Source organism: Protopterus annectens, chromosome 3.part1 (assembly GCF_019279795.1).
Source record: "Protopterus annectens isolate FY-2018-M chromosome 3.part1, PAN1.0, whole genome shotgun sequence".
Classification (NCBI taxonomy): domain Eukaryota; kingdom Metazoa; phylum Chordata; order Ceratodontiformes; family Protopteridae; genus Protopterus; species Protopterus annectens.
In genome coordinates, this window is record NC_056732.1 from 1,510,362,614 (window position 1) to 1,510,384,410 (window position 21,797).

Sequence of the window (21,797 nt, forward strand, 5' to 3'; positions counted from 1 at the left end):
ATTTCGCCACTAAAGGAGAGTACGTGCTACACCTTCTGGGCGTGCATTGCCAACTGAGGTTCTACTTGCACCATACCAAGAAGGTGAGAAAGGCTGACCAGTTTGATGTTCTTCATCTCACATTGCTGCAGTCATAACCTGTGGGTAGTCCACTGTCCTCGGTCGGCCCGAATACCAAAGTGTTAGGCTGGCGTCGGTCATGGTCGCTTAGATCTGACGTCAGTACGCCATGGTACTAAAGCGCATGACCGACGTCATATCCTCAGTCTTTCTTGCCGCATGGTCCGAAGCAGAAGCAGCGTTTGCAAGTGCCGTTCGGCGTCCTAAAATTTTCGTATTCTGAGTTTCAGACCGAAGACCAAGTTGGGCTAAGTACCCCGTTGGGGAATATTTTTATCTTTTCTTGCCTCAGTTAAATCCGGATGTCAGAAAAAGTGAATAATTGTATTTCTTGTGGGAAACAGATACCTCATAGGGATTACCACTCTCTCTGTATTCCTTGTTTGGGGCCTGAGCACGACATAGTCGGGTGTCGCTTTTGTGCTAAATTTAATAAGAGCACCATTAAACGTAGGTTAGATTGTGCTAGGCTTGTCTTCGGTAAGCGGTGTAATTACAATATGCCGTCGGATCCTCCGACGCCCGCTACCGCGAAGAAGCGTAAAGAGAAATCGTTGAAATCCAAGCAAGATGAGTCGTCCGTTCCGGACGCCGGTTCTTTAGAAACCACGGTGGATTCTGTGGATCCGGCCGAGGTTTCAGTTGAGTCTCAGGGGGAGCCTTTAGTTTTGCAAGATGTGGCCTCTCAGGAGTTGGGTCAGGCAGAGGGGGCCTCTCAGGTTGCTGTGCTCCCTTCTTTGCATAAGGTGGTTAGGCCTTCTCCCTCTGTCTCTAAGGTACCTTCAAAGGCCAGGCCTGGTTTGTCTTCCTCTGGCGTCAGTCCTAGTTCTGCAGGTTCTGTGCCTAAAAAACACATGCTTAAAATGGCAGAAGATTTGATTACCTTGATCAGAGGTTCTATGCCCCCTCCAGATAAGAGGCCTAGGGTGGAGCCAGAGGGGGAAGGATTGGAACATTCTTCGGATTATTCAGAGTCTTCGGCTGATTTTCCCCCTTATTCTGATTCTGATGCAGAGGATTCTAGTCCTTCTGCTTCCCCTCCAGAGGATTTTTCCTTTTCAGAAACCCTGCATTCTATGAGGGAGCATTTTAAATGGGAAGGTCAGGATTTCTCAGATTCCCGAAAGAGGCTTAGGGAATTCTTGTTTTTACCACAACATAGGCCCTTGGCTATACCTCCGGTTTTGGATGTTGTACAGGATGTTTTCTCTGAGGCTTCCCTTAATCCAGACTCTTTGCCTCCTGCCCCGGTTAAGCCAGACAGGTATTACAGGGTGCCAGAGGCTCATAAATATTTGTATAAGAGCCCTAGGGCTGACCCAGAAACTATTAGCCAGGGACCTAAGGGTGTCAGGGCTTCTGTTGTAAAGAATCCAGTTCCCATGGATAAGGACTCTAGAGCTCTGGATAGGTGGGGTAAAAAAGTGTATACCTCTTCCACTCTTGCAATGAGGGCTTTAAATTGCCAGTTTCATATGCTGAAGTACCAGAATTTTCTTCTTAGTCAATTGAAATCTAAGGTGGATGCTTTAGCAGAGGGCATAGAATGTAAAGAATTACAGGATTTGGTTCATGCCTCTGATCAGGTGGGTAAGCATTCTTTGCAGTGTGGTTTTGATGCTTTGCAGGCCTCTTCCAGGGTGGCTGCCACTGGATCAGTTATTCGTAGGCATGCTTGGCTTAAGGATCAGAACTTGTCAGAGCATGTTAAAGGTCGAATTTTGGATGCTCCCCTTCAGTCTGAAGTTTTGTTTGGTTCTCCTGTGGAGTCAGTCTTGAAGAAAATGGAGGACAAAGCTAAGTCTATGCAGACTGTTAAAGATTTTTTGCAGGTGCAGCCCCCTAAGTTTAGCAGAAATTGGCCTACTAAGGGATGGGCTTATCCTTCTTCTGATTTACAGTCTAGGGGCAGATCTAGACATGGTAGGGGCAGAGCTCATGCACAGGGTTCTTTTAGGCCTAGGACGTGGAGTTCCCCTGCACAGTCTACAGGTGAGGGCAGGGGACAGTCTTTTCGTAAACACACCCAATGACCTGCATCTTCAGCTGCCCGATCCTTCCTATCTGGCAGCTCCTCTGGGAGGAAAGTTGGCACTTTTCAGGCAAAATTGGCTTTTAGTCACCCAGGACAAATGGGTGTTGGACATTATAAACCGAGGCTACAAGTTTTATTTCCACACATTGCCCCCTTTCAAAGGCATGCCAGACGTTCCTCCTCAGCAAAAGGCAGAGGCTCACAAACAGATTTCTTTACTTCTCCAAATGGGAGCTATCCAGCAGGTCCCTCCATCAGAGGTGGGCCTAGGATTTTATTCTCGCCTGTTTCTTGTACCAAAGAAAGGAAACACTTGGAGGCCAATTCTGGATTTGTCTATTCTCAACACATACCTGGACATTCCAAAATTCAAAATGTTGACTTTGCAACAACTTCTACCTATGCTAGGCAAAGATCACTGGATGGTAACTCTAGATCTCAAGGAGGCTTATCTTCATATTCCTATCAGGCCAAGCTGCAGGAGATTCCTGCGTTTTTGGGCTGGGACTTTACATTATCAGTTCTCTGCATTGCCCTTTGGCTTATCTACTGCGCCCAGGGTGTTCACAAAGGTTCTGGCTCCGGTGATAGCCTTCTTACGGTTAAGAGGAATACAAATTTATCCTTATTTGGACGATTGCCTGATTCTGGCTCAAGACAAAGACAAGCTACTTCACCATCTTCAGTATGTTATGGCAGTGCTAAGGTGCCTAGGGTAGTCTGTGAACGAAATAAAGTCCAGTCTAGTACCCTCTCAGGACATGTGCTTTCTGGGTGTGAGACTGAATACAGCCTCTCAGATGGCCTTTTTGACCCCGGACAAGCAAAGAAATCTTACCCTTTACTTCCAACAATTGTCTCTCCTGTCCAGGCTGACTGCAAGGACAGTCCTTCAAGCCTTGGGGTTCATGGCATCTTGTATTCTGGTGCTTCCCAATGCCAAACTGCATATGAGGAAGTTACAATGGTATCTCAAAAGTGTATGGACTCAGCACTGCCACGATTTGGACACTGTCATTCAGATAATACCTTGCATTCAGAAGGAATTTTTGTGGTGGGCTCAGGAATGTCACCTAAACAAGGGACTCTCTGTGACCCGACCAGAGGCGAGTCAGATTTTAACGACAGATGCCTCGGACAAGGCTTGGGGAGCACACCTCAATGGAAAATGGGTTCAAGACACGTGGCCTGCCAGACTTCAACATCTGCATATCAACATGAAGGAGATGTTAGCAGTCCAATTTGCATTGATGGCCTTCAAGGATCTACTTCACCCAGGACAAGTGTTGATTCAAACAGACAACACAACTGTCATGTGGTACATCAACAAGCAAGGGGGAACCCATTCGTACCCACTTTGCAGGCAAGCGATGATTTTGTGGGAGACTGCTCTCAGTTTGCACCTCACTCTTCAGGCAAGGTTTCTGCCAGGAGCACAGAACTCCTTAGCAGATGTTTTGAGCAGACAGATGGTGGATCCCCACGAGTGGAAATTGGATCCTCATGTATTTCGACAGTTGACAGTGTTTTGGGGGACTCCAGACATAGATCTGTTCGCTTCTCCACTAAATTTCCAGCTGCCAAAGTTTTGCACAAAGATGTTTCATCCAAAAGCTTGGAAAGTGGATGCTCTTTCATTCAATTGGAACAATCTTCACGTCTATGCCTTTCCTCCTCTGCCTCTCCTTCCCAAAGTGCTCTTGAAGGTCAGACAGGACAAGCCCTCCATGATTCTTATAGCTCCAGATTGGCCACGTCAACACTGGTACCCTCTGCTGAGGAGTTTAGTACGGGAGCCTCCTTGGCCTTTAGTCCACACCTTTTGACCCAGGCAGGCAATCATTTCATCAATGTCAAGATACAGTCCCTGCATCTGGCAGCCTGGCATATTCGGTTCTAGACCCTGGAGAGTCGCAGCTTCCTCAACAAGTTTTGAATGTTATTTTGGAGGCCAGACGGCCTACTACAAGGAAGGTTTATGCTGATAAATGGAGGAGATTTTTTCTTTGGAGCAAAGCAAAGTGCTTTGATGTTTCAGTACCTAATTTGAGTGTTTCACTTCAGTACCTTACAGAATTACTGGACAAAGGTTTGTCTTTCTCCTCTGTAAAAGTTCATGCTGCAGCCATTTCTGCTCACTATGACTGTGACCCACCTTTATTCTCTCATCCTTTGTTCAAGCAATTTCTTAGAGGGGCAAAGAACATAAGACCCCACGTAGAGCTCCTACTCCTTCCTGGGATCTCAATTTTGTGTTGGAGAAACTCACTTTATCTCCTTTTGAACCTGCAGCTACAGCTGAGTTGAAGTTTTTGTCTTGGAAGACAGCTTTTTTGTTGGCCATTACGTCTGCTAGAAGGGTATCTGAATTACAGGCTCTAATGGCAGTTGAACCCTTCCTAATTTTTCATAAGGACAGGGTCTCTTTGCGTACTAACCCTACTTTCATGCCTAAAGTGGTCTCAAATGTGGCCTTGAACCAGTCTATTCATTTGCCTACTTTTTATGCTGATCCCCAAAATAAAGGGGAAAAGATTTTGCACTCTTTGGGTATTCACAGGCAGTTGCGTTATTATTTAAGCAGAACTAAAGGGTTCAGACAGTCTCAACAGTTTTGTTTCTTTTGCTTTGGGCTCTCAGGGGAAACCTGTTTCTAAACAAACTATTTCTAAGTGGATTGGTCATTGTATTGCTTTTTGTTATTCTCATCATGGTAAGGAGATTCCGGCTGGAATCAGACCTCATTCCACTAGGGCTACTGCCACTTCTACTGCTTTTCTGAGGGGTGTAGCTACTAAAGATATTTTGGAGGCAGCTACTTGGAGTTCAGTGCACACTTTTTCTAAACATTATCATCTCCCTCTTTATTCAAAATCTAGGGCTGGGTTTGCCACTGCAGTTTTGCAGGGCATGTTAGCAGCTCCCAATGCTTTATGATTTTGCCAACCTCCCTTTACCTTTGCTTTGGGATTCTACCCACAGGTTATGACTGCAGCAATGTGAGATGAAGAACATAGTACAGTTTTGTACCTACCATAAATGTAGATGTTCGAAGATCCACATTGCTGCAGTCCAATTTTCCATCCCTCCTTCCCCACTGTAGTTTGGGGTGGTTGTGTGGTTTGGGTTGTAAATATTGTTTGTACATGGGTGTTTGGATGTTTTCCTGTTTTTTGGCTATGGCCTTTCTTTTTAGGGCCTTCTGACATCTGGGGCAAGAAAGACTGAGGATATGACGTCGGTCATGCGCTTTACTACCACGGCGTACTGACGTCAGATCTAAGCGACCATGACCGACGCCAGCCTAACACTTTGGTATTTGGGCCGACCGAGGACAGCGGACTACCCACAGGTTATGACTGCAGCAATGTGGATCTTCGAACATCTACATTTATGGTAGGTACAAAACTGTACTTTTCCTTTTATCAGCAAAACTGGGTAAGGGTAACTCTTTTTCGCTACCTATCTGAATGCATTTTCTCTGTATATAAGGAAAAGGGATTGTCTTTGTCTAGGTTTCCTAAGGCTCATTCTGTTAGGTCAGTTGCTACTTCCACTGCCTTTTTCTCCAAAATACCAATTGATGACATCTGTGCTGCAGCCACGTGGTCAAATGTCCATGGCTTCATATCTCATTGTAAGCTGTATTTGTAGTCCAGTTCTAGAGCTTCCTTTGGTATGGCTGTCCTCTGGAATATCTTTCCGTGAGACCTCCTAAGATTTACTGTAGCTGTGGACTTTGTCCCATCCATTGAGGATGGACAAAAGAGACAACATTTGATATGAAAGTTATGTATTTACTATGACAATACATCTGTGTTGTCTGTTTCCATCTTTCTTCAGCTTCCCTCCCACCTTCCCTCTTCCAGTCATTATTTTCCTTTGTTTCTGGAGTGGCTGCGCTGATAGTTCCCATGGCTTGGTCATGTACTCTTTAATTATTGGGTCAGAGCTTATTACTGCATCTGTGATGTGGTTTTTCTTATGATGATACTGTGTTAGTTTTATTGTAGGGTACTGGCAAAGTCCATCTGTGGTAGCTTGCTAACTACAGGGAATTATGGGTAAGGGAAGCAATCTGAGCCTTGGATCCAAAGTCTGAAAGTGGCTGAAGTCTGATTCTAGACAGATCCAGTAACCCATGGGTTGAGGAAAGATAGAAGCAGACAACACTGATCTGTCAATTTTGGTAATTACATAACTTTTGTTAATGTAACATTTGCATAGGCTACAGTTTACTGTTCTCTAAAAATGTAAGACCATTTACATTACCAAGGAATCATATAGGTGCAGTTAGGTTTACCTGACATCTAATCTCAGGGTAGTGATCAGCTGTTTTGTCTTTCAGATGTCTGTTTCCCAATGTATCATGCTTTGCTTGTTGCTTGTATAGCTAGATGTACCATGTTTGTAGTCTCATAGTTAACGTATTGTTTCCCTCAATTATTATCATCATCTCCCCTTTCCCATTTTCTACATCGAGTAGGGGTGTCTAGTTAGTTGTTGCCATCTTTCTTGATTCAGTACAACTCTCCTACTTTCTTCAGCTTATGCCTGGTTGACTTAGGTCTTTTGTCACACAAACCATCCCTTTTCTGGACATCCTCATTTCCTCTTGCCTTTGTCCTGTCTTTCCCAAATCTTCTTTACCAAATCATGTTCTGCTTTCCTGTACATGTGCTAAAACCACAGTAGTCTGTTCTATCGACCTTTTCTGCGGTTGGCGCTACTTTGGCTTGTGTTCTGATGTCATCTTTTATTTGTCTGTCCTACAGTGTACATCCTACCACCCATCTCAGGCACTTTATCTCCATCACCTCTAGCTTCCTCAGCTGCTTTGTCTTCAATGCCCAAGTTTCTGTAGCACACAGAAGTACTGGTTGCACCACTGTTTTGTACAGCTTACTTTTAAGCTTCTTTTTTTTTTTTTTTTGTCATAAACTACCATTGACTGTCTGTGTCAGCTGGCTGCAGCCTGTGTGATTATAGCCTCGACTTCCTCATTCAGACTTACCTTCTCCTCAACTTCCCCTCCCAGATGTTTGACGCTATTAATCTTTTTCCACTATTTTCCATTCTGTCTCTAGTTTCAGCTTCTTCTGATTTCCCCCATTTGTTGCTATGACTACTGTCTTATTCCCTCAAGTGGATCCATTAAATAGCATATTATTTTCAAGGTACTTGAGGAAACCATATTTGTATCATGGGTGAATTACGCATTTCCTGCTAACTTATACTTGTTTGTTACTAGGCATATCCTTATAGTATATCTTCTGCTTCAAATTCTGTGTACTTTTATAGATGTAAACTAATTTCTTTTTTAGTTTTCCTCAGTTTATTAGAACTACTAATGAAAGTCCAGTTATTATGTATATGTTTAATTTGTGCATAGTGTGTAGTGTATAAAGTCAAGAAGTGTATATTTTTATTGTGAAACATATAGAAACAGTAGGAATATCAGCATCATTGTCAGAAAACCATGGGCAAGCCTTGTTGATAATGTTTATTCATAACTTTGTTGTGCTCAATTCATTTTTACTATAGCCTCTTGCTGTTAATTCATGACTTGGCACATTCTATTCTTCATAGGCTTGTTCATCATTTGTTTTAAGTCTGCTATCCTTTAATACCTGGCTGTAAGATACAGTCTCAGATACATGTTTGGGATGGATACTACTGTAAAAATGAATTTGTCATTAATGCAGTTGTAGCTATCAGTAAAAAAGCATAATATCTAAGAAAATGACAGGTTCATAAGAATATTATAATTTGAAGTACAAAAACTAAATAGTGGAAGATAAATATTAAGTAAACATATTGAGTTGCTCCAGGGAGCCAACCCAGATTACAAAGGTATAATCCACAAAGCATTTAGATAGCAGTACGTTATTATACAATTAATTAACTGGACAGTACACCTATATTTTTCCCTTATTAGTAGGACAATGTTAGCATAACTATTAGTCATAGAGGTACCTATATCTGTACCATATACCCAATGGTAAAAAGTTTGTTCAAAACATTATTCTATAATACTGTCCCTAGCAATAAACATATAATGTTCATTAAACTGTTAAACATGAAACTAAATTGAATTAGATGTTTGTAAACAATTTCCACTCCGTAGATGCTTGGTATAAGTGTGGCACTTTCTTATAGTAGCATATTATACAACTTAGTTGTTCTGTTTGTATTAGACTAATTTTATATATATATATATATATATATATATATATATATATATATATATATATATATATATATATATATATATATATATTTATATATATATATATATATATATATGGATTCACTTCAGAATCTCGAACACCTGAAAACTGTAATGTCATATGATTGAGACCATATAATCAAGATGTTCATCGTGTTTCACTGTTGCAGTCATTACTGTAGGGTTCTTCCTGCCGGCAGGCAGTCCTCGGTTGGCCAGAATCCCAAAGTCTGGGTCCGGCGTCGGCTGTTCAGTCATGCTCCCTGACGTCAGAGCGCCAGGAGTACAAAGCTGCCAGCCGACGCCATGTTCTCCAGTCTTTCTTGCCGTGCGGTGAAAGCAGTTCACAAGTGCCGGTCGGCTGACTCCTGATATTTTTTCGTGCTTCAGTCCAAAGACTTACTTCTTCTTCTCAAAGCTAAGTACCCCATTGGGGAAACTTATTTCTTGCTCCAGTCCCCTGTCAGAAAAAGTTAATAATTGCATTTCTTGTGGGAAGCAAATACCTCATAAGGATTTCCATTCTTACTGTATTCCTTGTTTAGGCCCTGACCACGACATAGCTAGTTGTCGGTTTTGTGCTAGATTTAACCAACGCACAATTAAGCGGAGGTACGATTTTGCTTTTCACTACTTTGGTAGGCGATTTAATTATAAAATGTCGTCGGACATGCTTCCGACTGCCGGAGTTCACAAACGACGCAAGGATAAGGACAGGCCTCCGAGGTCCAAATCAGACGATGTTATACAAACAGAGCCAGCTTCAGGTTCGGCCGTCGTCAGTGAGGTGCCCTGAGGTCGGCCATTTCAGAGCCGATAGCCGAAACGGACTCCCACGAGGAGCCATCTAGGCCTTTGAGCACTCCAGCTGCAGGACCTTCGGACAATGCTCCCTCGGATGGGTCCGGAGCCGCTGTGCAGGTACCGGCTTCCGAGGGGGTTTTCAGGCCTACACAGCTTCTTATAAAGGCAAAACCAAGGACAAAGACAAAGACTCCTTCTAAATCTAAGACACCAGCCCAGGCCTCTTCTGATCTGGGACCCAAATCCCAGAAACAGTTACTTTAAATGGCGGAGGACTTGCTAACCATGATTAGGAGTTCACATCCCCCTCCAGACAAAAGGCCAAGGCAAGAGTTGGATTATGAATCTTCTGATCAGGCATCTATTTTTTCAGTGTCTTCCTCTGAACAGGAATATTCTTTACCTCCTTTTGAGGATTCTGATGCTGAAGAAATCTATTCCTTCAGCTTCTCCCCCCGAGGATTTTTCTTTTGGGGAATCTTTTACATGACATGAGGGAACATTTTCACTGGGAGGGACAGGAGTACTCAGAATCTAAGAGAAGGCTCAGGGATTTCCTTCTTCTTCCCCAACATAGACCCCCTGGCTATTCCTCCTATTTTGGATATTGTGGATGATGCCTTTTCTGAGGCTAATTTAACTCCTGACTCCTTTCCTCCAGCTCCTGCTAAGCCCGACAGATATTACAGGGTCCCTAACTCCCACCAGTTCCTTTACAAAAATCCTACTGCTGATCCAGAAACCATTTCTCAGGGTCCTAAGGGGGTTAAGGCTGCCTCTGCTAAAAACCCTATTCTGACAGATAAGGATTCTAGGGCTTTGGAGAGATGGGGCAAAAAAGTGTATACTTCTGCTACTTTATCGATTAGGGCTTTAAATTGCCAATTTCATATGCTAAAATATCAGCAATTTCTACTGTCTGTTATGAAACAAAAGTTAGGTACCATTTCTGCATGTGCAGATAATAAGGAATTACATGATTTGATGCATGCTACTGAACAAGTGGGGAAGCATGGTTTACACTGTGGTTTTGATGCCTTGGAGGCTTCTTGCAGGGCGGCTGCCTCTGGCACAGTCATTAGAAGACATGCTTGGTTAAAGGAACAAAACTTACCTGATCAAGTGAAAGCAAAGTTACTGGATGCTCCTGTTCAGCATAATGTTTTGTTTGGGCCAAAGGCTGAAGAGGTGATAAAGAAAATGGAGGATAAGGCAAAATCCATGCAAACGGTTAAGGATTTCTTACAAGTTCAGCCCCCTAGATTTAGCAGAAATTGGCCAACAAAGAATTGGTCTTTTTCCAGCTCGGACAGGTCTCAGAGGAGTAGATATAGACGCACCAGAGGGAGGCCTCAAACACAGACCTCTTACAGACCTAGACAGTGGAGTGCTTCCACCTCCAGGGGTGGAGAGGACAGGCCTCAATCATATAGAAAACAGGCTCAATGACTCTCCCTGCATGGCTCCAGGAACTTCTCTCCTGGAAGCCCCTCTAGGAGGAAAACTCTCTTTTTCAAAAAAATTGGAGTTACATAACCCAAGACAAGTGGGTTCTGGATGTAGTTTCAAGAGGTTACAAATTCCACTTTCATACCTTGCCAAGACCAAACGGATGGCCAGACCTACCAAAGCACCAATGGTCTGAGGCATTACACCAGGTGGGATCCCTCATGGCTATGAGGGCCATAGAACTAGTTCCACAATCAGAGAGGGGGCAAGGCTTTTACTCAAGGCTCTTTCTAGTTCCCAGAAAGCAAAACTCATGGAGACCCATCCTGGATCTGTCAGTCTTAAATACTTTCCTGGAGATACCAAAGTTCAAGATGCTTACTCTGCAGCAGCTCCTGCCAATGTTGAGCAAAAATGCATGGATGGTGACATTGGATTTAAAGGAGGCTTACCTACACATCCCTATCAGACAGGAGTGCAGAAAATACCTCCGGTTCAAGGCCGGCCCGAAACATTACCAATTATCTGCGCTGCCCTTTGGCTTGTCTACTGCACCCAGGGTCTTCACCAAGTGCCTGGCACCAGTAGTAGCTCATTGCAGACTCAAGGGTATTCAAATTTACCCTTATCTGGACAACTGCCTTATTTAAGCAGACAGCAAGGATGTTTTACTCCAGCACCTGGAATTTGTTCAAAATCTTCTCAAGTGTCTGGGATTCACTGTGAACATAAAAAAGTCAAATTTGACCCCCACACAACAGGCAACTTTTCTGGGTGCTCTTTTAAACACAAAAACCCAGATGGCATTCCTGACATCCGAAAAACAACTACAGCTGGCTTCCACTTTCAAAACCTTGGCTTCTATAACTCAGCTAACTGCAAGGAAATTCCTGCAGGCTTTGGGTTACATGGCCTCCTGCATCCTTCTCATACAAAATGCAAGACTACATATGAGAAAAATACACTGGTACCTAAAAAGTGTATGGTCCCAGCATTGCCACAATCTAGACACGCAGATTGCTGTCTTGCCTTGCCTACAAAAGGAATTCCATTGGTGGACCACAGCATGTAATCACAACAAAGGCAAAGCCCTCAGTCTACCTCCAGCCAGCCAAGTGTTAACCACGGATGCCTCGGATTACGCATAGGGAGCCCACTTGCAGGGAAAGGGTCTGCAAGGTTTTTGGACAGAGAATCAGAAGCACCTACATATCAATTTAAAAGAGATGTTAGCTGTTCCGAATGCCCTCTTGGCTTTCAGGGATCTTCTACAACCAGGACAACTACTGATACGAACAGACAACACCACAGTTATGTGGTACATAAACAAGCAGGGGGGCTCACATTCCTACCCCCTTTGCAGACTAGCCATGACTCTATGGAACACAGCTCTAGCTTGCAAAGTTGATCTACAAGCTCAGTTCCTGTCAGGGAAACAAAATACTCTGGCAGACAGCCTGAGCAGGAACCTGTCAGACCCACACGAGTGGATGCTAGACACTCACATTTTCAAGACGATTACAGAAGCCTGGGGCTGCCCGGACATAGATCTATTTGCATCCCCCCTCAACCACCAGTTACAGATTTTTTGGACAAGGACTTTTCACAAGCTAGCATGGAAAAGTGGATGCACTATCATTCAGTTGGAAAAACCTCAAGGGGTATGCCTTTCCACCACTACCTCTTCTACCACGGGTGTCATTAAAGATCAAGCAGGACAAGCCCAAGATGATGATTTTACTGGCCCCAAATTGGCCTCGTCAATTTTGGTACTCAACACTGAAGAATCTATCTCAGGAACCACCTTGGATTTTGCCTCAGATTCCCAATCTTTTGTCCCAACACCAGGGCCAGGTTCTGCACTCTCATGTCAAAACTCTCAGCCTGGCAGCCTGGCGAATTCAGGATCTATAATTAATCCTTCCCTTCCCAAACAGGTCATGGATGTTATCTTAGAAGCCAGACGGCCTAGCCGTAGAAAATCTTATGCAGGTAAATGGAAGAGATTTTGCACCTGGATGCATGCTCAGGATTCGGATCCTCTCATTCCTAATATCCCTCTGGTTTTGCTTTACTTAACAGACATGCTACATAAGGGTTTATCCTTCTCCTCCATAAAAATTCATGCCTCAGCTATCTCTGCTCATTACAATACAGACCCTCCAATCTTTTCGCATCCACTTCTGAAACAATATCTCCGAGGAGCAAAGAATTTAAGGCCCCCTAGGACACCACCCATACCTGCCTGGGACCTCAACTACGTTCTGGAAAAACTCACTCTGCCTCCTTTTGAGCTTGCTGCCACAACTGATATTAAGTATTTATCATGAAAGACAGCTATCCTACTGGCTTTGACTTCAGCCAGGATAGTCTTGGAGTTACAAGCACTCATGGCTGTGGAACCTTACATTTTTTTTTCACCAAGATAGGGTGTCTTTAAGGACTAATCCTACTTTCATGCCTAAAGTGGTTTCCAAAGTGGCTTTAAATCAAACTTCACCTGCCAACTTTTTTCACTAATCCACAAAATAAGGGGGAAGGATCTTGCATTTCTTGGATGTACACAGACAACTTTGTTTTTACCTGGACAGAACCAAGGATATCAGGAAAACAGAGCAACTGTTTGTTTCTTATGCAACAAACTCCCAAGGCAAAGCCATTTCAAAACTTACCATTTCTAAATGGATTGCTCATGGAATCAGATTTTGTTACTCTCATCATGGAAAGCAAATCCTAGGAAAAATTAGGACTCACTCTACCAGAGCTGCTGCTACTTCAGCTGCCTTTCTCAGGGGAGTACCTACTAAAGATATTTTGGAAGCTGCAACTTGGAGTTCAGTGCATATTTTCTCTAAGCACTATAATCTCCCTCTTTACTCTAAGTCTAGGGCAGGCTTTGCTTCTGCAGTCTTGCAGGGCCTTCTAGCCGCCCCTTCCCCTCTATAACCACCACCCCTTATCTCAGCTTTGGAATTCAACCCTACAGTGATGACTGCAACAGTGAAACATGATGAACATAGTACAGTTGTGTACACTTACCATAAATGTAGATGTTCGAGTGTCTTCACTGTTGCAGTCTGCTACCTCCCTCCTGTCCCCTCTTATACTTTCACTAGTGTGCTTACCTACTTCACCTTTTTTCTGAGGTGTATTTGCTACAGGCTATGGGGTTTGTGGTACGTTATTTTTTGGTTTTTACTATTAGCCTTCATTTTTAGGCACCTGACATCTGGGGCAAGGAAAAACTGGAGAACATGGCGTCGGCTGGCAGCTTTGTACTCCTGGCGCTCTGACATCAGGGAGCATGACTGAACAGCTGACGCCGGACCCAGACTTTGGGATTCTGGCCAACCGAGGACTGCCTGCCGGCAGGAAGAACACTACAGTGATGACTGCAACAGTGAAGACACTCGAACATCTACATTTATGGTAAGTGTACCCAACTGTACTTTTTCAGAAGCTGGAAAACCTGAAATGAATCCAAAAAAATAAATAAATAAAATAAAACGTTTCTGCAGGGGGGACCCCCTGCACCCCCACACCCATGCTACTTAAATATACCAACTCCGAGGTTGCACTACAGCAAGGAAAAGGGAAATCTCCCGTTCCGTGCTGTATTCATAATTTCGAGCTTCTGAAAACTTGAGCATATGGTCTCGACCATATGACATTCGGGTTTTCAGGAGTTTGAGATTCTGAAGGAACCTATATATATATATATATATATATATATATATATATATATATATATATATATATATATATATATATATATATATATATATATATATATATGTGTGTGTGTGTGTGTATATATATATATATATATATATATATATATATATATATATATATATATATATGTATATACATACATACATACACACACACACACACACACACACACACACACACACACACACACACACACACACACACACACACACACACACACACACACACACACACGTATCAAAGCATATTCACAAGCCTGTAAAAAGGCATTAATCAATGGATGGGAGTTGAGACATATCTGTTGCTTACACTACTTGAAAATACTGTTTGTAGAATCAGCTGTTTTATGAAAAGCCTATTATCTTTTTTATGAGAATTATCAGTTTTAACAAAACTACCTCATGCCTTTCCAGCTCTTCTGTTAATGCATTGTCCAAAAAATATAACATTTATTGTAGCAGATTCTCTAGATGCTTATTTTCCACTGACTCCTCACACTCCAAAAATATAAGTTTCTGATTTCTCACCGTCCCCTCCTCACATCCTTAAAAGATGTCTGCACCTAGACGTATATGGCTTATCTTATTCAGAGTATAAAAATATCTGTGGCAAGTCTTCCATGGGAAAATCCAAAATCCCATTGATTTTTATTGCATGTCTCAGTTTTAAACATATCTTCAAAGTTTTCTAGCTTATTGTAGTCTTTAGGATACTTTGCCATTCTCACCTCATTTTAACTTTTTTATCTTGTTTTGTAGCTTTATGTGTTGTGCTTACTAGCCTTTTCATAGTTGGTGCTTCTTTCTTTTCCTGTGCTAATAACCTCCACTATATGTGGTGCTTTTCTCATATGTCTAAGATTGACTTCATTCACTTGCATTTAGGTACCAGTCCCCTGTGTCTAAGTGTATCGCATTCACCTCGCCCAAACGTCTCCTTTAACTTGTCCCAAGTAATTATCTTTTCCTGCTCAGCAAGTTGCTTCCCGTGATTCAGGTGCATTTTTTTTCATCTCCACTGCTGTGCTGCATTCCCACTTACCTTATACCGTACTCACTGTTTCCTATCACCATTAACTCCTTTTCTCAAATTTTAGGATCCTTATCCCTAAGAAGCCCTCTTATCAGCTTATCCAGCTCCATCATAAATGGAAGTTCATCTCTTTCATTCTGCAGCATCTTACAAACTTTACGCAAATCCTCCTAAGTCACAAAAGACATATGGAAAGCGATCACACTCATATATTACACCAGGAACAGTACAGTTTTTTTCTCCATAAGGACAGGGTGCATCTCTGAAGACAAATTCTTTTCATGGCCTATGTGTTCTGTGAATGCTCCCTGAGTTTATTTTTCTTTCCTCCTTTTACTTTTTGATACTAAGCCTGAGAATAAAATGGAAAATATTTTTTCAGAGCATAGATGTACACAAGCGTATTATATAATGTACTATGAGGATCAAAGACTTGACAGTTTGAAAATTTGCTTGTTTCCTTTCATGCCAAGAAAACAAAGCACTGTAAGAATTCTGAACTAAGCCAAAAAAGACCCAGAGACAGATTTTAAATATTACTCTTATAAAATTAGAAAGCTGTTAGAATAACAGGTTTTGCATTAGATTGCATTTTTTCCTGAAGGATATGACATCTAAAACTTCTTTGTCATTATTTAGTAACTTCAATCCTCAATGACTTGATGGAAAACTATAAATTTTATGAGGAACACATTAAAAATACAAGGCACAAATCTGTACGTTCTGCAAATTTCTGGACAGTTGGGAGGTATGCAGGGCAGGCTAGTATCCAAACAGACTCTATTCCTAGACTGCCTGATAGTCTCCTGTTCATTTATGACTACATTGCAGCAATGATCATTATAATAAATGTTTTGCACCTCTGTGAAGGTGCTCATTGTAACCCTGTGATGGTTTCATTGCTGCAGAAGGGGGTTTGACACTCCTACTGCTTTCTTGGCAGGGATATTTTCCCAAGCCTGCCCTATTCTCCATGGTCAGTCATATTTTCCGTTTATGTATATCAAGGAGATGTAGTTTAAATTGGGGGGTTGCAATTTCCTCATGTTAGAATGCTAAGGACATGGTGAGTGGTATATTGATTAGGTTCATAAAGTTTGGAGTTCGTGGTATATTGATTAGGTTCATAAAGTTTGGAGTTCCCGTTTGCAATTTAAGTGCATCTGAATTCTGCAATAGTTTCTTCTTTTGGTGTAAGCTTGAGCATTGAAATGTAGAAACACTTGTAAATAACTCATCCAAAAAAAAAGTTGTAAGTTATACTTCTTTATGTTTGCAGCCTCCTGCTCTACTCTACTTGAGGGCACTGTGGTTTGCTTAAATTCTGGTCACCAAGCTGATATGTGATTGTGAATATGCTGCAGCAGTGATACTACCCTTCAGGCATCTATAGTCATATTCTTTATCTTCACAACTGCTTTTTCAGTGGTTTGAGCTTTATTTGGCAGATGTTCAGCTATCATCTTTGAGCAAAAGGGACAAAACAGGCAAAGCCTGCTAAGAAGATCTTGTAATCTTGAAGGGGGTTTTGATGGCCAAGAATGTTGATCTGTGCTTTAGATTTGCACTTCCTATCAGAGGGAAAGAAAATGTGATCCAGGCACAGATGATTATCCAGCTGTGCTCCCTCCAGAATGTAATCAAAAACAGAGGGTTACAGAAGACAATACAGATACAGATATGTGTGTGTATATATAACACAAGTACTCAAACAAAATGGTTCAAAAGTTAACTCTGCGAACAAAATAAAAATCGAAAAATAAGCAGTATTTTTGTTTGCTGGGATGGGGGTTTGTACCGCATGCACCTACGCAACCCTTACTAGTAATAACTCTGAGATTGCACTACAGTGAACATAGGACAAATTCACAGTCCTTACTGTACCATAGTTTTGCACATGAGAAGACAGGTAATTTGCAAACTTTTTTTTATATTTGATCAGTTTTGCTGATCTTCTTTCCATTCAAAGAATGTTTGAATATCTGCATGGCACAACGTGTGTGTGTGTGTGTGTGTGTGTGTGTGTGTGTGTGTGTGTGTGTGTGTGTGTGTGTGTGTGTGTACATATATATATATATATATATATATATATATATATATATGTGTGTGTGTGTGTGTGTGTGTGTGTATCTATATAAGTCTGTAAGAGCGAATGCAAAAAATATTTTTTTTAATTTTTTTTTTTTCAATCTTTTTAGATTCAGTCTAAAAACATTGCTTTTTTATATTCACTCAATGATGACATAGTCATTTATATTGTATATATATTCACTCAATGATGAGACAATCATTTATATCATATATATATATATATATATATATATATATATATATATATATATATATATATAGATGTACTTTACATTACCAAAAGTCCATAACACAGAAGACAAATTGGCCGAGACGAGAAGAACAACATTTGAAATGCCAAACGACATCGTTTTTCCCAAAGGCAAGTAAACATTTGCCCCAAACTACACTACAGCACACTGTACTACCTGAAACCACCTAGGTGGGGGGCTACTCCCCCTACAACCTCCTTAACTATATTTACCAACTCTGGGATTGCACTACACTGGGGAAGACGGCATGATGCGGTTCAACATTTTAAGTTTCATTATTTTGTTTTTCTCGTCTCGTCCAATTCGTCTTTGGCATTATGGACTTTTGGTAATCTAAAGTGGATCCATATATATATATATATATATATATATATATATATATATATATATATATATATATATATATGTATGTATATGTATGTATGTGTGTGTATATATATATATATATATATATATATATATATATATGCATACATATGTGTGTGTGTGTGTATGTATATATATATATATATATATATATATATATTTCTATACACATACAGACTCACATGTATATATATATATATATATATTTATATATAAAATATAAACTTACTGTCATGAACTACATCTCTGTGCTTTCATACTTTATTTAGGCAGCGGTCTCTGTTCTTTCTCTGGTTTTGTAGATTTGAGCACCCCTGCCTGTTACCAGAGAAATAACTAGCTAGCTTTTATTTTTCCTTTGTTCATAAACTCACTGTTCACTTATTATTTATAAACCTGTACTGCCTTTCTGTTTCTCAGACCTTGCCATCAAGATCCTCTGTGCATTCCTCCTCACAGATTACCTTGATCATTCTTTATCACAAACTAACCACTGCGTGTCGAGTCTTCAACAGCTGGAATGCACATCTGTAACTGCCAATGTTTATGAGAGAGGCACCTGATTGATCTCCATTCTGTGTGCCATTTCTGAGAATAACTGCTTCTCAAGATAATATTTTGTACGTACACCACCTCAGTAGCCTGTTGTTACTCCTTACAGTTATTGTTCTTTACTATAAGCATTAAGCAGAGGACTATAGTCTGCTCTTTTTTTTCCTGGACTCCAGCATCTGATATGAATCTTGATTCCATAACTTTTCTTTTTCTTTTTTATCTCCTGGGCTGTGGCTGTAAAGATCCATTTTTAATCATTGTAATTACCTCCTTATAAAGAGAATAAAATGTAAATAAAGATAATGGTAGTCTGTCTTGTTTGGGTGGAATGTGATATGTTTGGCAGGAGTCTGTCACATCACCTGTGGAGGAATCTATCTTAATGCAAACTGGCTGGAGGATCTCGTAAGGTGTTGGGGTGTGGAAGACCTGGGTATCAAAGGAGGTGTATATAAGTGATTTTCTAGCTGCAAAAGGATTGTCCTCATTTTTTTTATTGTAGAGAGTCTGCTTTTGTTGAGTCCCTCTTCCTCTATTACTGAGTGCTTCATCTCTGTCTCTCTCTCTCTCTCTCTCTCTCTCTCTCTGTCTGTCGCTACCTTACATCTGACAGACTGTTGTTTTGTGTTGCAGATGATTGGTCCAGGGATGATCTTCTTACATTGCTGGAACGAATTAAAAGTAGTCTTCCTGAGAATGATATCCTAAAATACAAAACTATGGAGTCTCACTTTGACTGGGAGAAGGTGAGCTTCTCTTGTTACACTGGTGAGATGTGTCGGCAAGAATGGCAGAAGATATCTATGGAGGTAAGCAACAAAAGGAAAGTAACCCAGTTCATTTTTGGTGATGGCCTAGTGTCTGGCATTGTTGTTGTCAAGTAATTTGTTTTCCTTGGTCTAACTTTTTTTTTTTTTTTGAGGAGGGGTTCATCTGCTTTCAGTTGTCATTCAAGAACAGAAAAACTACATGTTTCGTTTGTATAACCATTGACTGTAATCAGATCTAAGAGGTAGACTTCTTTTATTTTGTTAGTTTGTGTGAGTTTGAACACTGTATTTTCCTGATTTCTTTTGGTTTGGAGGTAACAGTTTTCAAACTACACATATACCACTGGAAATGTGTAGCATGTTGCCCTTTTCCCCACTTTGCAGTACCCTGGCAGTTACAATTAGAACCCCACTGCATAATTATGCTGAAGTTAAGGAACTTGAGAGACTGTGGCCATGATTGAATTGCTTTTTTTCTTTTCTGAATAAAAGTCAGGCATATGCTTATTTTTGAGGTTAAGGCTCAGTCATTTCTTCCTCGCATCTAATTCTCATTTTTGGGCAGTGTGCATGTCAGTAGTAGTAGTAGTGGTTGCAGTGACTGGATATTGCAGAAGCTTGCATCTACCCTGGTTCTAGAATACTGTTAAGTCGTATGTGTTTTTCTTTTTCTTTTTTTTTGTTTTGTAACAACCACGTTATTTGCTGTATTCAGATCCCAAGGATAAAAACAGAGACCATGGTTACATGTGAATAAGCCAAACAAAATAACAGCAATGAAAAGCAGTGACAATACTCTCAGTTCCATATTAAACTCCACAGTTTACTTCATTAACTATCCTCCAATTCAAGAAACAACTGAACTCCCCCATAAGAACAAAAACATAACCCAATAGCACACTACACGCATTAAAACAGAAGGGAAGGCAGAAACTAGAGGAGAGAGACTGTTTTTAAAATTTGATTTTGTTAGGAAGCATCTAATTCGGTGCATATTTAGGTCTTACAAAACAGGTAATTTACCACTGCATACATTAGTAATTGTTGGGAATTAGCTTTATCCCATTTGGTTTAGAGTGTAATACAGAATGGTCCATTATCCCTTTTTTACCCTTAGAGATGGACTTGTCTAAATGTAGTTTAATACTCATCATGTTACTTGGTATTTCATATACATATGGTAAAATCAGAGTACCCTGTTGTCGCGTTCCTATTACCTGATCGAACGTTTAGGTTAGCGAATACCTAAATGTTGATCTGGTAATAGTGAAAGCAAAAAAAACGCAAACAGCCGATTTAAAGCAGGAAAAGGATTCCCTTAGCCGTTATGCGGATTTTAGCCCTTTCCCCACTTGGAGTTGGTATATTTAGTTAAAGGGGGTGTGGGGAGGGGCGAATTTTTTTTTTTGTGGCAGAGAGAATTCATTCCCTACGTTAAATCGGCCATTCGCTGTTTTAATTTTGCCATATTACCCAGTCGACCAGGTTGACGTTTAGGTATTTGCTAACCTAAACGTTCGATCGGGTAATATAGTCACCTGTTGTCATCTAACATTCCATTCCTAATAGCAAAAATATTTACGTAATTTAATATACATTGATATGATTCACCCTGTGTGTAACTTTCTGAATCCTTGCTTTCCCAGAGCTATCTTTCCAGCTTTCTTTTGACGTCTACTACTCACTCAGCTTTTGGTTAAGGGGAGAAGAGGGATAATGAGGCTTAAGCCTGCTCACCTTTCTTTGTCAAGAGGGGCATGTGCTCATTGTAAAATGTGTAAAGACACTGGAGGCAGGATATACCCAGAAGCACTCATTTACTTAACATGCAAACTAAAGTATTGTCTCGCTTAGCTTTGCAAAACGCAGTACAAGTAGTGCATTGAAAATAGTTTAGTCCATAAAGTCATTTCAGGATACAGGCTGCCGCAGAACTTGCAGGATGGCCTCAGGCTGTAGGCCACTTCCCAAGGCTTCTCTGTCTAAGTTCAACTATTCAACAGTACACTTCAAAGCTGTAAGCCGATGTTCTTCGTGTTTCACTGTTGCAGTCATCACATTTGGGTTATCTGCTTGCAATAGCCCTCAGTCGGCCTGATTATCAAAGTCTTGGGTCCTGCATTGGTTGCTGTCTCATCTTCCTTGACATCAGGTAGTCAGAGGTATAAAGCATGCAGCCGATGCCATTACATCAGCCTTTCTTGCCGTGCGGTGCCCGAAGCAGTTTGCAAGTGCCGGTCGGCCGACTCCTGAAATTTTCATTTTCGAGTTTCAGAACCGAAGTCTTCAACTAAAGCTAAATACCTCGTTGGGGTAACTTTTTCTTGCTCTAAACCGATGTCAGTAAAAGTCAATAATTG

The 21,797-nt window shown here is 41.1% G+C and overlaps 1 protein-coding gene across 1 annotated transcript in view; it reads left to right on the forward strand.

The window, feature by feature from the left end:
• Positions 1-21,797, forward strand: part of LOC122797796 (nucleolar transcription factor 1-A-like) — an 892,813-nt gene that overhangs the window by 246,998 nt on the left and 624,018 nt on the right. The window contains exon 3 of the mRNA XM_044066317.1: positions 19,301-19,476. Coding sequence (XP_043922252.1) covers positions 19,301-19,476 — 176 coding nt within the window. The remainder of the gene's footprint in view (positions 1-19,300; positions 19,477-21,797) is intronic.